Here is a 17,758-nt window from a genome sequence, read left to right on the forward strand (position 1 = left end):
ATTAAAAGCAGGGTACATAAATGTTAAACATTGACAAAAGCAGTTACACAAGCAGTTATAAATGAGAATATCAACGTCATATATCATGTTATCAGGTGAGCTCACCACTGGACAAGTCTCTCCCAGGGTGGAGTGCGTACCTTTTCACCCCCAGCTTTCTCCAGCATGAATCTGACTTGGACCCCAGGAGACATGGTCATACTAGACTCATACACATAGACATCATACCCAGGTATATCAGCCTGATGTGAGCCCTTTTCCTCAGAGAACTTTACAGCCCATTGCCAGGTGTTATAATCCAGGGTGCCTTCAGAAGAGTAGAACCCAACCCAGGAGGTATTAAACGTTTTCTTCCAGGCAGTGAAGGATTTCTTTACATACAGACGAGCGCAGGCCTTTCCATCCTTTACGAAGAGCTGCAGACTGGCATCATAGTCATTAATATAAGCAGGAATCTCTCTGTTGGCATCATGAAACTCAGAACTCCTACATATCGTGTCCCCAATAGTGGCAAATACACACAAGATCATTACCTTCTTGTGGAGCCTGACCGGGAGACCAGGGTTGAGGTACCGTCAGGGGCAAGGTACTGAGGCTTGCCCCTGACCGAGGCCCTGACTAGTTTGCTTTCATTTCCATTGCTCTTATAAAGCACCACCATTACACCCTGGTCTAATAGCCTCTTGGGGATCCCACTCCAGATGATCCTGGCTTTCCCTCTATCTGTGGTTTTCACCTGAAGCTTAATCAATGATTTATCGTCATCCACTCTGAGGTTGTCCATGCCACTCTGGGGTTGAGATGTTAAACGAAGAGCTTGCTCCTTAAATAAGATATTGGGATGTGTAAAGTGCAATATAAGAGCCATAAGAAGCGCCAGACCAGATGTGTGTCCCCAGGTGTTTTTCAGACTCTGCAGACTGTTGTGGTTGATCTCTACATGATATGTTTGTGGAATAACATTTAGGTTAATGGTTGGTAGACTTTGGATTTGTCTCAGGAGGCTGACATTGACACGGTATGTATTGTCTGGATCATAGCCACTTCCTCTGTTTCCATTTGGTGGATAGTGCTGTGTGACATAGACCTCGTCCACACTTTGCTGATTGGACCCTTCATTCCTAACTCTGAGTATGACCCTGTCCCTGTTGTTCTCAGTCCCCCTTGAGTTGTAGAATCTTCGAGTTACATAATAAGGAAGTGCCATAGCGCCATTGTTGCTGTCATTGCGACCAATATTTCCTAGTGAGTAGTACCTTACATAAAGACTGGACAGTGAAGGTAACGCACTGGGGATATCAGCGTTTCCATAGAAATGAAGGCCATAGTCTTCCCTGGATGCATTGAAATTGAGTGTCAGGTTGTCAATTTGAATATTGTTGGCTAGCCAGTGAAGCAGCATCAGGCCGTGTCGAGGACCAGGGCGGCCAAATTCTGTTCCTGATATCCCTTATTGACAATAACAATTCTGGGATAGCACATACTGAGGTATGGGACAGAAAAAATGATGAAACAACTCATGAAACCCCTTCCAACCGTGGCCAACCTATGACAAAACAAAGATTGTCTCAACATTAGCACCTTTAGTAAAAAACAAATACAAAATGACATATGGATTGATATCTGTAGCTTATTTCTTGTGGTTAACAATACGTTTATTGTTTTAGGACTACCAAGAATAGTTCATTCACTTGATCTGAAAATGAAAAGTTCTGAAAAGAATAGCAAATATCTGACGAACTTTTATTTGGAGTGAACTGTCACTCTATTGGACCAATATGTCCAAATATGTACTCTAAGGTTTTCCAAAATAATATCTGGAAACAAATTAGTTACCATAAAACATCTCACTCACCTTCTTGTGCAGCCTACCACCAGAATCTAGTTTTGACTGTGTTTGTTCCTCTCTTTTCTGTCAACAGATCCCAGGATTGAAACGGACTAAAAGGTGCTTCTTGTAGCCTACATACATATAACCAGGACACAGGGCTGAAAAAGTAATGGGCGAGGTCTGTCAGATACATAATGCAGATTCCAAATAAGTATTTTACATTTGACAGTACCTCATTTGACCCTTCAGAGAATACTGACGAAATAAAGTGTATTTCAAACGAGTCAAGATTTACTGAGAACATAAGTGGTTTCCTCAATATTATCTCATTGTTAATACAGTTATTTAACTGACATGTCGCATGACTATGCTACATGATACTGACATTTTAGGGTTATGCTGTCTGTATGTGACCTTATTTTTCTTTCCCAGTGCAGCACATTGTGACGCCCTGAATTTGTCTGAACTTCTCAGTGCTTCCTCTCTCTGTCCGCCATTTTATGGTCAGCAAGCAGTTCTTGCACCTTGCAGTGGTCAGGTGTTCTTGCGAACCACTTTAAAGTTTACCGTCAATGTTAGCACACTAGAACTGTATTGTATAGAGGTGTATAGACTGCAGCTGGGTTCTGCTACAGTAATTCATGTTCTCATATACTGTAGTATCCATCTAGTTATATGTAGACTATTACATACAGCATATGATTTTAAGTCAGTATTCATACTGTAGTAACCTTCTAGTTATATGTAGCCTATTACATACAGCATATGATTTTAAGTCAGTATTCATACTGTAGTAACCTTCTAGTTATATGTAGACTATTACATACAGCATATGATTTTAAGTCAGTATTCATACTGTAGTAACCTTCTAGTTATATGTAGACTATTACATACAGCATATGATTTTAAGTCAGTATTCATACTGTAGTAACCTTCTAGTTATATGTAGACTATTACATACAGCATATGATTTTAAGTCAGTATTCATACTGTAGTAACCTAACCTGATTAAGCCTTTGTACTGCATGCATTTTATAGCAATAATCCCATATGATTGTGTCCTATAATATCTCCCTTACTATTCCTTGTAGAACCAAACCCTACATGTGTTCATTAAAGAACCCTAAAGAGTACCTGTGTGGGTCATGGTGGTGAGGTGACAAGTCAATAAAGACAACATCCAAACTGGTCTAGCCGGCAGCCTTGTAGTGATCAATATCCAACCCAGCTACCTAGCTTAGTATCACAACACAGGTGTAACCCTGCCCTATGTTATTGACAGACAGACTCACACATTTAATCACTCACTCACCCACCCAACACTATCCCTCTCGACTGGCTGCCTATGCAGGTTGGAACACCTAGTGTAAGCCTGTGAGGGAATTCTTCACTTTATTGCCCTGTGATTACTGGTTACTACTCTGAGGTTGTCCTGGATCTTATTCAACCTCAAGCACCATGATCCAGCTGCATCTTCACCTCCAGATGCCCTGTGGAGAATGGCTCCCTAGGGTGGGACTAAGGCTATTGGAGGTTTCAAGGCAGGGTGGTAGGCTACCTTGGATGTGTTGTACATCCATACATCACATCTCTATTAGTTTATCTAGTTTATCAAAAACAGATGGTAACCTATATTTGCATTGGCATAGCGGGGTTTCATACCTAAACCCCTTTAGTTTTGCTGCTGGATGAGGTTGTCAAGGCAACAGAGCCAGGAGGCTGAGGCTGTGTTCCATGTGTCAGATAGCTGAGTCTTCTTCCCCTGCTGTCACACCAACATCCACCCTGCCTGTCTGTCATTCACAGTTTGCCTTCACAGGCTCACACCAACACAACACGCATATTGACTGGATTTACACTAAAATAAGTTAAACCAGGATTCTCTGTTTATTGGTTTTCCCCGTCGTAAAAAAAGAGCTGTAAACAGTTGGACTGGCTCCCCCTACTGCTAGCAACAGGAGTTGAAGTGTTGCCTAACTCCATTAGAGGGAACAGCAAAGGCAATGGAGATGTGTTAGAGTAGAGCTGGCTACTTCCTTGGCTCATCTTTTTGGTGAGACACTTTGCTCTTGTAGGATTTATTTCCTCTCTTTCCCACTCTGTTGCTCTTGCAGGATTTATTTCCTCTCTTTCCCACTCTGTTGCTCTTGCAGGATTTATTTCCTCTCTTTCCCACTCTGTTGCTCTTGCAGGATTTATTTCCTCTCTTTCCCACTCTGTTGCTCTTGCAGGATTTATTTCCTCTCTTTCCCACTCTGTTGCTCTTGTAGGATTTCCCACTCTGTTGCTCTTGTTGCTCTTGGATTTATTTCCTCTCTGTCCCACTCTGTTGCTCTTGTAGGATTTATTTCCTCCCTTTCCCACTCTGTTGCTCTTGCAGGATTTATTTCCTCTCTTTCCCACTCTGTTGCTCTTGCAGGATAAAATGTGGGCAGATGAAGCAGATGCTAAGCTACAGGACTGTTTTGCTAGCACAGACTGGAATATGTTCTGGGATTCTTCCGATGGCATTGTGGAGTACACCACATCAGCCACTGGCTTCATCAATAAGTGCATTGATGACGTCGTCCCCACAGTGGCTGCATGTACATACCCCACCCAGAAGCCATGGATTACAGGCATTATCCGCACTGAGCTAAAGGGTAGAGCTGCCACTTTCAAGGAGCAAGATTCTAACCCGGAAGATTATAACAAATCCTGCTGTGCCCTCCGATGAACAATCAAACAGGGCAAGCATCACAGAACTAAGATCGAATCGTACTACAACGGCTCCAACACTCGGCGGATGTGGCAGGGCTTGCAAACTGTTAGACTACAAAGGGAAGCACAGCCGAGAGCTGCCCGCTGACACCAGCCTACCAGATGAGCTAAATTACTTCTATGCTCTCTTCAAGGCTAGTTGAAGAGAAACATACATGCTAACATTGAAACATATATGAGTGCCTCAGGTGTTCCCGGACGACTGTGGGATCACACTCTCCGCCACCGGTGTGAGTAAGACCTTTAACATTTGGGCAGAAGGTATGCCGCCGACCTATTCCTGATCAGGGAGGAGCGGGGTCTGATATCCCAGGGAACATTCAAATGGTGATAGGTCTGTGGCAGAGCAGGGAAGGGTGTTGCGGACGTATTCCACCCATGCCAACTGCTGGCTCCAGGTGGTGGGGTTGGCGGAGACCAAGCAGCGCAGAAGTGGGCGGCATTGGAAGTGGGCGGTATTGGAAAAGCGATGCACCACAGTCAGGATGGCGGTGTTACCATCAGACGGTTGAAGACCCATGAGAAAGTCCAGGGAGATGTGAGACCAGGGACAATAAGGGACGGCAGAGGTTGGGGAGGCCAGCCAGAGCTTGTCGAGGTGTCTTGTTCCGTGCACAGACCATGCAGGCGGTGACAAATGCGGCGACGTCGGGAACTATGGTAGGCCACCAACATCCGGTCATCTGGCCCCCCAGTGTTTGGCTGGGACCGCTGTGCCTCCCAGACCTGATTCCCGATACCCCAGCTGAGTTCCTTCACCAGGCACGAGGTGGGAAGGATGGGTTCGGGTTCCGGGGTGGTAGCCGTGGGGTCATAGCGGCGAGACAGGGCATCCAGTTTGACGTTCTTGGAACCTGCCGGTAGGAGAGGGAAAAGTTGAACCGGGTAAACAGCAGGGCACATCTCGCCTGTCTGGAGTTAAGGCGCTTGGCGGTATGGAGGTACTCCAGGTTTTTGTGGTCGGTCCACACAATGAACGGATATTCTGCCCCATCGAGCCATTACCTCCATTTCCCCAATGCCATCGTCACCGCGAGAGATTCCCCACACCGTAATTCCTCTCCGTGTCATTGAGGAGGTGGGAGAAAAAGGCGCAGAGATGCAGCTTAAGGTCCAGGGCAGAATGTTGGGACAGGACAGCCCCTACTTCGACATCCAAAGCATTGGCCTCCACTACGAACTGACGGGAAGGGTCCGATGAACCAAAACCGTAAAAGTTGGCGAACCCCAGGATGCGTTGCAGCTGCACCCTGGACGTATGCTGAGGCCAATCCACCACTGCGGGAGAAGACGAGGATGTCATCAAGAAAGACAAAGATGAACCGGTTCAGCATGTCGTCAAGAACGTAGTTCACCAAAGCCTGGAACAAGGCAGGAGCGTTGGTGAGACCAAAGGGCATGACCAGATATTCGCAGAGGACACTGGTCGTGTTGAAGGCGGTCTTCCACTCTTCCCCCTCTCGTATCCACACCAGGTGGTAGGTGTTTTCGTAGATCCAGCTTGGAAAACACTGTGGTCCCCTGGAGCAGCTCAAAGGCAGAGGAAATGAGTGGTAGCGGATAACGGTTCTTCACTGTGATGTCATTGAATCCCCGGTAATCAATGCACAGACACAGGTTCTAGTCCTTCTTCTCCACGAAGAAGAACCCTGCACCACTGGGAAAGGAGGAGGGACTGATAAATCCTGAAGCTAGGGAGTCCCCAATGTAGTTCTCCATAGCCTTGGTCTCTGGTCCCGACAGCGAGTACAGGGGCGGCGTGATACTAGGGAGAAGGTCAATCCCACAGTCATAGGGGCAGTGCGGCGGAAGGGAAGTGGCCCAGGTCTTGCTGAACACCTCCCGGAGGTCCTGGTACTCCGCGGGAATGGTGGAGAGGTTTCGGGGGCAGGTTGCGCCGATTTCAGACTATGGACATGGCAGAACGTACTCTAACCCATGATAGCCCACGTAGACCAGTTGATGAGTTGATTGTGTTGCTGGAGCCAGGAGAATCCCAACACCACAGGAATCTCAGGGGACTTGATGAGCAGGAACTGAATGGTCTCGCTGTGATTCCCTGACACATGTAGGTTGATGGGAGTGGTGGTATGAGTGACCCGACCTATAGAGAGCCCGTCCAATGCTCTAACATCCATGGGAATGGAGAGGGGCTGAGTGGGGATGTTCAGCTCAGAAGCCAGTGTGGCGTCCAAAAAGCTCTCATGGGCCCCAGAGTCAATGAGAGTACTCACTCCCTGGAGAGACTGGTCCTTAACCAGGCACGAGGACACAAAATGACCAAAAGCCCCACAATACAGACAGCTCCTTGTGCTGATCCTGTGTTGCCTTTCCGTTGGCAACAGCCCAGCTCTGCCTAGTTGAATGAGCTCTGGAAACAGTGCCTCTGCTTCGGTGACTCTCGAGGAAGGTCAGAAAACCTTGTGTGCTCCAAGCCACGGGACTGCTGAGGACTTCTAGCATGGCTCAGAGACGAGGTGGAATCCCTGGACCTGAGAGTGATGTCGAATTCCCTCTCCATCCGTCCTTCCCGCAATCGGCCAGCAATGTGAATGGTCAAAGCGATGAGGGAGTCAAAATCCGTGGGCAATTCCCGAGCTGCAAGCTCATCCTTAACCTCCTCCGAGACACCGTGCAGGAACATTACATTTACATTTAAGTCATTTAGCAGACGCTCTTATCCAGAGCGACTTACAAATTGGTGAATTCACCTTCTGACATCAGTGGAACAGCCACTTTACAATAGTGCATCTAAATCATTTAAGGGGGGGTGAGAAGGATTGCTTTATACTATCCTAGGTATTCCTTGAAGAGGTGGGGTTTCAGGTGTCTCCGGAAGGTGGTGATTGACTCCGCTGTCCTGGCGTCGTGAGGGAGTTTGTTCCACCATTGGGGGGCCAGAGCAGCGAACAGGGGAACATGTCGAACAATGCCTCCGGGTTACACACACTCCGCTGCCAATGTGCGGAAATCCACCGTATAGTCGGCATCTGTGCAGGCTTCCTCCCGGAGCTCGAATTGCTTCCAGGCAGCTTCTCTCCTGGAGAGCGGGGCATCAAAATCCTTCCTCACCTCCCCCACGAACCCCTTCAGGCTCACACATATGGTCGGCTGCTCTTCCCACACAGCGGTAGCCCAGGTGAGAGCCCTTCCAGTCCAGAATGATGAGGTAAACTATTCTTGAGCGATCCGAGGAGAAGGAGGGCTGAAGCTCAAAAATGAGGGCACACAGCTAAAAAAGCCTGACAGATGCTCGGCTCTCCATTAAAGCATTCTGGAGGAGGTCATCGGGGCTCCAGGGAAGCTGGAGTGGCCAGTGGGGTGGCGCTACTAACTGTCGAGTTACTGAGGGGCGGTGGGGTTACCACCTAGGCAGGCTGCCCCCCAGCCAACCCGTGGAATTGCTCCCGCAGCATGTCCAAAGCCCGGTCATGGCTCTTAGCCAACATTTGGACCCCTTCCATCAGCCCACGAAGCAACTCCTCATGCCTACCAATGGAGGCTCCTTGGGAGGAGATGGCATTGCACAGTTGGCCCGGGTCTGCTGGGTCAGTCATGGCCAGTTCGTACTATCAGGTATGAAGGTAAGACCCAGATGCAGACCACGTTGAATAATCAATAGTTTAATGATCCAATAGGGGTAGGCAATAAACAGGTCAAGGCAGGCAGGGGTCAGTAAACCAGAGGTGAAGCAATGGTATCGGACGGCAGGCAGGCTCACGGTCAGCGTAAGCAGAGGTAAAACATCCAGCGTGGGGCAAAGGTACAGGTCGGCAGGCAGGCTCACGGTCAGCGTAAGCAGAGGTAAAACATCCAGTGTGGGGCAAAGGTACAGGTCGGCAGGCAGGCTCAGGGTCAGGGGCAGGCAGAGTGGTCAGGCAGGCAGGCTTGGAGTCAGGACAGGCAAGGGTAAAAACCCAGAGGGCCAGAAAAGAGAGACTGGGAAAAGCAGGAGCTGAGAAACAAAATCCTGGTTGACTTGACAAACAAGACAAATTGGCAACGGACAAACAGAGAACACATGTATATATACACAGGGGATAATGGAGAAGATGGGCGACACTTGGGGGGGTGGACACAATCACAAGGACAGGTGAAACAGATCAGGGTGTGACACTACAATCCAATTTATATTGTAACAAGATACTTTTGAGATCTGTGGTGTTTTTTTGCGTGGTAAAATACAAAATAATTATATAAATAATTATTGCGTTTCACATACAATCTGCATGGCTGTGAACTGAGTTGTGATGACTTGTTGTATTGCTTATGTGTTTGCTGTTGTTGTAGCTGTTTTTATTAACCCTATTGGAAGGGGTTACATGTGATACATGTTTAATATTACAAAACATAACATGTCAAATGTGCCATGACTTCATTTGTTTTTCCACTCTTTCAGTGAGATAAAGGTAAAGGCACTTGATTATTCTACTAGAATTTCCTTCCACCATACTGTATGTCTTACTCCAGTCAAAGTCCAAGTCACTAGGATTGATGTATAATTATTTATAATGATCATTGCACAGGTGCACCTTATGCTAGGGACAATAAAAGGCCACTAAAATGTGCAGTTTTGTCACACAACACAATGCCACAGATGTCTCAAGTTTTGAGGGAGTGTGCAATTGCCATGCTGACTGCAGGAATGTCAACCAGAGCTGTTCCCAGAGAATTTAATATATTTTTTTCTACCGTAATCTACCTCCAACATAATTTTAGAGAATTTGGCAGTAAGTCCAACCGGACTCAAAACCGCAGACCACGTGCCAGCCCAGGACCTCCACATCGGGTTCTCATCTGCAGGATTGAGGGGATGGGAGGAGTATTGGTGTCTGTAATTAAGCCCCTTTGTGGGGAAAAATGAATTATGTCAGGCTGGAATGAGTTTTCCCCCACAAAAGGGCCAATGTGGGTCCCCAGTTGGTTGGCCTGACTCCAAAGTGGGTGGGCTTATGCCCTCCCAGGCCCCTGCCTAGTCATGTCAAATCCATAGATTAGGGCCTAATTTATTTATTTTTAGTTGATTGAATTCCTTATATGAACTGTAACTCAGCAAAATCATTGAAATTGTTGCACTTTTCCTTTATTTTTGTTCAGTATATTTCTGGCTCTGCTCTAGAAACGCTGTACACTAAATATCCACTAGATGGTGCTAGAAGAAAACAAATCACTGGCTCTGCATGAAAAGATTAGTCTCACTGTTTTGTTTGCAAGAGCAGTTAACTCTGACTCCCTCTCTCACACAATGTTTACCTGCTCTCTCGCTCTCATCTCTCTTTCTCTCATGGACTGGGAGTGAGACAGATCTGAATCAGCTGTTACTCATGAGTACTGTATGTTGGGTAGCTCATGTTTTACAATGACAACGCTCTGTTCCAGTACTGTATGTTGGGTAGCTCATATTTTACAATGACAATTCCCTGTTCCAGTACTGTATGTTGGGTAGCTCATGTTTTACAATGACAATGCTCTGTTCCAGTACTGTATGTTGGGTAGCTCATATTTTACAATGACAATGCTCTGTTCCAGTACTGTATGTTGGGTAGCTCATATTTTACAATGACAATGCTCTGTTCCAGTACTGTATGTTGGGTAGCTCATGTTTTACAATGACAATGCTCTGTTCCAGTACTGTATGTTGGTTAGCTCATGTTTTACAATGATAGCGCTCTGTTAACATGTTATGTGTTGGTTAACTAATGCTTTACAATGAAACCCTCTATTCCTGCTCTGTTCACCATGCTGATTTAGAAACAAACATTCATTATATGGAGTATGTAACCTTCCTGCATCAGATTTGTCCTTTTTTGACACAAGACTTAGAAAATAAATGATGTGCACATGACTGAGACATTCATCTCACGTATATTTATGATGATCATACGCTGGGTGTGTTGTGTGATTAATGGTGTTGCTATGGGTCACTAACTTCAGTATTGCCATCAGGAAGTTATTAACAACTCAGGAGAAATACGGGGTGTGTGTGTGTGTGTGTGTGTGTGTGTGTATGTGCGTGCGTGTGTGTGTGTGTGTGTGTGTGTGGATCACGGTCTGCTGTGCTCCTGTCATAGTGTGTTTACATCATTAGGGCTCTATTTAGAGAGAGAGAGAGAGAGAGAGGCCAAATAATGCATGCAGAGCAGAATTAGGCCGATACCCGCTAATTATCAAAATCCAGAAAAAAGCCATTAAATTCTCGAGCAAGCTGGTCCTGGGACTCTGTTCACAAACAGACCCTACAGAGCCACAGGACAGCAACACAATTAGACCGACCCAACCAAATCTTGAGAAAATAAAAACATTATTAACTAACAAAAAAACGGAGCAAACTAGAATGCTATTTGGCCTTAAACAGAGAGTACACAGTGGCAGAATACCCGACCACTGTGACTGACCCATAATTAAGGGAAGATGTGACTATTGTGGTAGAAATTCTAACCAAGAGAGAGACTTTGTTATTCCTTCAAACAATCAATATTTATTATCGACTAAGAATTGCAATAATGGAGCTGGTCAACGACCACCCATTGGTAATGGTTGAGAGTCCATGAGCAGATTTAGGTTACAGCTCTTGATAGCAAAGTACATCCTCCTGAAGGTCAATGACAACAACAGATGTGTAGAATTATACAAAGGTACGTTGTGTTATCAAGCAACAGACAGCAAGATTTATATTGCGCCAGGTTTCTGACTCTAGGTCATTTACTATTTGTTTATACAGGGTTATCTTCTCAGGTTCACACTCCTTAACACACAGATTCTAATGCAACGGGTCCAGTGTTCATCTGTATGTGAGAGAAGCTGGAGGGAGGGTTCACCTGGCCCTGGTAGACATTTCACAGACACTAATCATTCAATGGATTGCAGGCTGTAGGTTCATCACCAAGGCATCATAAATAAATTGCTAGTGCCTAGCCCCAACTCAGTTCCACAGACACAGATGAGACAGTACCGAGAAACCTTATTCGATGCATAAACAGTATTATAACATAATCTTGTAATTTTTCTACCATACTGTGTACAGACTTAGTGAACATAGCCTTTGCTGTCGAGAAAGGTTGCCGTAGGCAGACATGGCTCTCAAGAGAAGACAGGCTATGTGCTCACTGCCCACAAAATGAGGTGGAAAATGAGCTGCACTTCCTAACCTCCTGCCAAATGTATGACCATATTAGAGACACATATTTCCCTCAGATTACACAGACCCACAAAGGATTAGAAAACAAACCCAATTTTGATAAACTCCCATATCTACTGGGTGAAATACCACAGTGTGCATCACAGCAGCATGATTTGTGACCTGTTGCCACAAGAAAAGGGCAAACGGTGAAGAACAAACACCATTGTAAATACAACCCATATTTGTGTTTATTCATTTTCCATTTTGTACTTTAACTATTTGTACATCACTACAACACTGTATATATAAATAATATAAAATTTGATATAGCTTTATTATTTTGGAACTTGTGTGAGTGTAATATTTACTGTTCACTTTTTGTTTATGTCACGGCTGGCTGAAGGACTGGACCAAGGCACAGCATGGTACGTGTACATTTTCACTTTATTCAAAAATGACGCCGACAAAACGAAGAACAAAAACCAAACCATGAAGCTTTGGGCTATGTGCCCTGAACAAAGACAAAGTTAACTTCCCACAAAACAGGTGGGGGAAAACGGTACCTAAGTATGGTTCTCAATCAGAGACAACGTTAGACAGCTGTCCCTGATTGAGAACCATACCAGGCCAAGACATAGAAAGAAGAACATAGACTACCCACCCCAACTCACGCCCTGACCAACCTAACACAAAGACATAAAAAGAGACTAAAGTCAGAACGTGACCTTTTATTTGACTTTTGTTTATCCATTTCACTTGTTTTGGCAATGTCAAGTTTCCCATGACAATAAAGCCCCTCTCTCATTGTGTCTTTGCTATGCCGGATTTAGTGATTTGACATGCTATTTTATAAAATTATTTCTCTGTAATTAATATTACCTGATCAAACTAATCATGTAAATGTAATTAACTAGAAAGTCGGGGCACCATGGAAGAATGTTCATAGAGCTGTTTTCTTCTGAATAAACTCTTAAAGACCTGTAATCTTTTATATCAATAGCAGTCAATCATCAATTGTCACCTTATTCAGTCTCATCTGAAGTCGTAGAATTCTTGGTTATCTTTACGAACCCTGGCTAACAAGTTGAATCAGCAATACAACATTTGGTTGAATTATTTATTTACTACATTTCTAAATAATCACACAGAATGACATATGCACAGGATGGATCACACATTGATTACTAATTATGTCATACAAGAAAATGCTATTGTAAATGAAGAATCTTATGCATTCTAAATAACCGTCCATTTGGAAAAGGAAAATGCAAGAAATATTTACTCTGAGCTGCACTTCAATAGATTGGTCATAGACGGAAGGCTGAGCTGCCCAGCAGCGATCTCTCTTGGCCTTTGAAGAATATGTATTGTGGTGGAATGGATACGTTGTAGTACCGTCATCATGTGGTAGAAGAGATACGTTGTAGTACCCTGTCTTTCTGGAGAGATTGTCCGTCCTTTCCTAGCTGCTGATAACTCGACATCTAGGATGTGTCACTTCTTTAGTGAGTTCAAAGTTCATAGCAAGTTGCCAAACTATAAGCTCATGCTATATTCTGGCTGGTATAGTCAAAATTCATCCTTCCAGCGTGTTGATCGTCACCTCCATGTTGAAATTAGCCCTTTTAAACCATTTGCAACCAGAGCTCACGCTGAGGTTAGCTTAGTTCTGTAGTTGATATTAGCCCTTTTAAACATATGGACAGCAGTCCTCACGTCATCGGGAACACAAGATTGACTTTCGTCAATGGGCTTTTGTAGTGGTGGAGAGAAGGGCTTGTTTCATAGTTCACAACCAATGTCTGTTCACTTGGGCGGGGCCGCTGAGTGAGCAGAGTTTGCTTTATGAAAACAATTCTCTCATTTAGAAGCTAAAATTACATTTAATCTTTTCACAAATAGTTTCATATTTAAACGTTTAAATTGCACAACAATTCCATGTGAATCTGATAAGTAGAATGTGTAGACTTTCCAAGATACAGTTTATGTCATCCTGTCATCAGTAATAATGTCTCAGACGACAACTGATCTGACATCATATTCTTTAAGTACCAACAGATATTTTCAAATGTTTGGATTACCAAAATATGGTTCTGTTCCCAACCTTTTGATGTTACCAGACTCTCTCTATTTTAACACAGGGCTTTCCGAGTCAAATCTGTAGAGTTGAGACAGAAAAAGGGGGAAAGGTATTTATGTGGATCAGAAACCTCACCAACAAGGCAACATTATGACACTCACTCTCTCAAATTGAAAAAATTGAGAGAGACAGAGAGAGAGAGTAGCATGAGCACTGATTACATTTGTGTCAGCTGACCATCAGAGGGAGGGTGCGTGTGCGTGTGTGTGTGTGTGTGTGTGTGTGCGTGCGTGTGCGTGTGTGTGTGTGTGTGTGTGCGTGCTCGTGCAAGACAGAGAGGAGGAGAGAGAGGGAGGAGGAGGAGAGAGGAAGGAGGAGAAATGAGGAGGGGGGTGGGGTGGAGAGAGAGAGTAGGAGAGAGAGGGAGGAAGAGAGATAGGAAGGAGAGAGCTGGAAGAGGAAAGAGGGGGAAGATGAGAGAGAGTGAAGACGGAGGACGAGATAGAGGGAGAATGACAGAGAGGGAAGTGGAGAGAAAGGGAGGAGGAGAGAGAGGGAGGACAAAAGAGAGGGAGGAGGGGAGAGAGGAGGAGAGAGGAATTTGTGAGAGGGAGAAGGAGAGAGAGAGAGAGGAGAGAGAGGGAGGACAAAGAGAGAGAGGAGAGAGGAGAGATAGGTAGGAGGAGAGAGAGGGAGGAGGAGAGAGAGGGAAGAGTAGAGAAAAGGAGGACAAGATTGAGCGAGGACAAGCGAGAGGTAGGAGGAGAGAAAGGAAAGGGGAGAGAGACGGAGGACGAGAGAGACGGAGGATGAGATAGACAGAGGACAAGAGAGAGGGAGAACGAGAGAGAGGGAGATGGAAGAGAGAGAGGGAGGACGAGAGAGAGTGAGGACAATAGAAAGGGAGGAGGAGAGAAAGGGATGAGGAGGGTGAGGGAGTAGGAGAGCGAGGAAGGAGGAGAGAGAGGAAGGAGGAAAGAGGTAAGGACAGAGAGGTGGAGAGAGAGGGAGGAGAGAGAGAGGAAGGAGAGAGGGAAGATGAGAGAGAGGGATGAGGAGAGAGATGGAGGAGGAGAGAGAGGATAAGATAGAGGGAGAATGACAGAGAAGGAAGAGGAGAGAGAGGGAGGAGTCTGTTGTCAGTGTGTATCTGTTGTTAGTTTGTGTCTGTAGGTATGCCTATTGTTAGTGTGTGACTGTTAGTGTGTTTCTGTTGTTTGTGTCTGTTGTTAGTGTTTGCCTGTTGTTGGTGTGTGTCTGTTGATAGTATATCTCAGGCCTATTTGCTATGCCCTTAAAAACACGCATTCAGAGAATGGGGACATCACGTGGAGATTAACAAACAATCAGATTGGTCCTGAATGAGCAGTGGCCTGTGTGTTTTTCCAACCAGCATCATGCTTCCGTGCAAATGATGTTATACAAACCAGTCCATCTGGACTAATGTGTTTACAATAGACATGTAAAAAATGATGTTAATGGATTATGTGACCCCTGAAATGTGCATTTGTGTTAATGAATGTTTCTTCTAACAGGCACAAACTGTCTTGGGGGTTCATGATAGCAGCCCCCTGCCAAGTCAGCATATCACCCTGTAGTCCAGGAAGTCTGTGTGGCATCTGTTTTTCTCTCTAGGTGTTGTCGGAATGTCTGTTGTTGTGTTGTGAGGTCGTTGCGATGGCCTCTATCCTGCTCCTCTCAGCACTTCTACAATAAAATCCTTTCTTTTTTTCAGCTGAATCTTCAGTCTTTTCAGGGCTATTCTGAAGGATAGAGAACAGTTGTGTCCTGTCAGCTGGTTTCTCATGAGTAGGCCTTGGTTTTCCAGGTAGAGTCAATGATGAAGGCTGCATTGGGATTTAAAATGAAATGGTCCATCTATGGGATTTGGATCCTTTTTAGTAAAAACAAATACTGTATATACTCAACACACATTAAACATCTCTCTCTCTCTCTCTCTCTCTCTCTCTCTCTCTCTCTCTCTCTCTCTCTCTCTCTCTCTCTCTCTCTCTCTCTCTCTCTCTCTCTCTCTCTCTCTCTCTCTCTCTCTCTCTCTCTCTCTCTAATATTCTGTTCTGATCCTCTTACAGTTTTTCTCAATTGCTAAAACACAATTTCTGAAACCGTGCTCCATTCACTGAAAACATTAAACACAAAACCTCATCTTCAAGCACTATTTACGTAACCTCTGACTCCTCTCGCAAAATGAAACATTCGCCTCAGAACAGTTTTACCTGTGTTCAAAATCAAACACTGCTCTCAAATCATAAACAAAGTGATCAAAATTATATACACTCTCAAGCAGTCAGTAAACAATACACCGAAAAATAGAAAACACATTTTTCAAAACATACAATTCTCAGGGAGAAGTGCATTTGTAATCTAAAAAAATATTCATATTTTTCCGTCATTGTCTTTTGATGAACGAAAACATGTTCTATCATAGTAGCTCAAAATTGATCAGAAATTACTACTCTGCTTTGCTCTTTGCAATTTTGTTTTTTGTTCTTCCTCCTCCTTGTACCCCTATTTTTACAGTACTGTACCCTGCATCTCACAAACTTGTACTTTGTCTCTGTGATGCTGTAATTCTTGTTCTTTGTTGATATGAACCTGCAACCAGTCAAAATCTATTGAGCAGTCAGTACTGCTAATAAATGGAAAGCACAATGTTCAGGGCCATACAATTCATCCTTTGTACAGTATACATCCTGGTGCAGCAGGGTAGCCTAGTGGTTAGAGCGTTGGGCTAGTAACCGCAAGGTTGCAAGTTCAAACCCCTGAGCTGACAAGGTACAAATCTGTCGTTCTGCCCCTGAACAGGCAGTTAACCCACTGTTCCAAGGCCGTCATTGAAATTAAGAATTTGTTCTTAACTGACTTGCCTGGTTAAATGAAGGTAAAATAAAAAATATAAAAAATAATTCAATATAAATAAATAAAATAAAAGAATGCAATGTACTAAAATACTACAAGGGACAAAAATCAAAGGAGTAATCAACCTGATCAATGTGCTTCTTCTTGTCTTCGGGCTGGGTCAGGCCAGAGTTCTTCGTTGAGCCAGGCAACTGAGAACTTTGTTCAGCCAATGGGTTTTAGTGTTTTTAGCAATTGAGAAAAACTGTATTCAAAAGAATGAACAGAACAAAACGTATAGTTATGAAATTACAATGAATGAATCTTTAAGTGTTCAAAATCAAAGAGGAAGGTATATAGTACATTAGGTATATGCAGATATGTGTAAATACATACATTAAAGCTGTGTGTTGGTCCTGTTCTGGAGTCTGTACCCACCTGCCTGACCATTCTGCCTGACCTGACCTCGAGTCTGTCTGTCACTCTGTACCTCCTGGACTCTGTACCCGCCTGCCTGACCATTCTGCTTGACCTGACCTCGAGTCTGTCTGTCACTCTGTACCTCCTGGACTCTGTACCCGCCTGCCTGACCATTCTACCTGTCACTGTCTGTCACTCTGTACCTCCTGGACTCTGTACCCGCCTGCCTGACCATTCTACCTGCCCTGACCTCAAGTCTGTCTGTCACTCTGTACCTCCTGGACTCTGTACCCGCCTGCCTGACCATTCTACCTGCCCTGACCTCAAGTCTGTCTGTCTGTCACTCTGTACCATCCCTGGACTCTGTCTGTCACCCGGACTGCCTGACCATTCTACCTGCCCTGACCTCAAGTCTGTCTGTCACTCTGTACCTCCTGGACTCTGTACCCGCCTGCCTGACCATTCTACCTGCCCTGACCTCAAGTCTGTCTGTCACTCTGTACCTCCTGGACTCTGATCTGGTTATGACCTTTGACTGTCCACATTCTCTTGTCGATTCCTTTTGTATGTATTAACCATCTTAAACTCCAACCATCTGCCTCCCGTGTCTCTGCATCTGGGACTCGCCGAGTGTCATGATAGTAGTATAATGACAGAGAAGAGAACAGTTGGAATGACACACACACACACA

At 44.8% G+C, this 17,758-nt stretch overlaps 1 protein-coding gene across 1 annotated transcript; it reads right to left on the reverse strand.

Moving 5' to 3' along the window:
• Positions 1–529: 529 nt before the first annotated feature.
• Positions 530–1,402, reverse strand: LOC135506756 (uncharacterized). The gene has a single exon (XM_064926118.1). The coding sequence runs from the start codon at positions 1,400–1,402 to the stop codon at positions 530–532; it is 873 nt and encodes a 290-aa protein (XP_064782190.1).
• Between the last annotated feature and the right edge of the window lie 16,356 nt (positions 1,403–17,758).

The sequence above is a fragment of the Oncorhynchus masou genome, chromosome 3 (genome assembly GCF_036934945.1).
Source record: "Oncorhynchus masou masou isolate Uvic2021 chromosome 3, UVic_Omas_1.1, whole genome shotgun sequence".
Taxonomy (NCBI): domain Eukaryota; kingdom Metazoa; phylum Chordata; class Actinopteri; order Salmoniformes; family Salmonidae; genus Oncorhynchus; species Oncorhynchus masou.

Coding starts and splice junctions, on each gene's coding strand:
- LOC135506756 (XM_064926118.1), bottom strand. CDS start 1,402: ATGCTGCTTCACTGGCTAGCCAACAATATTCAAATTGACAACCTGACA.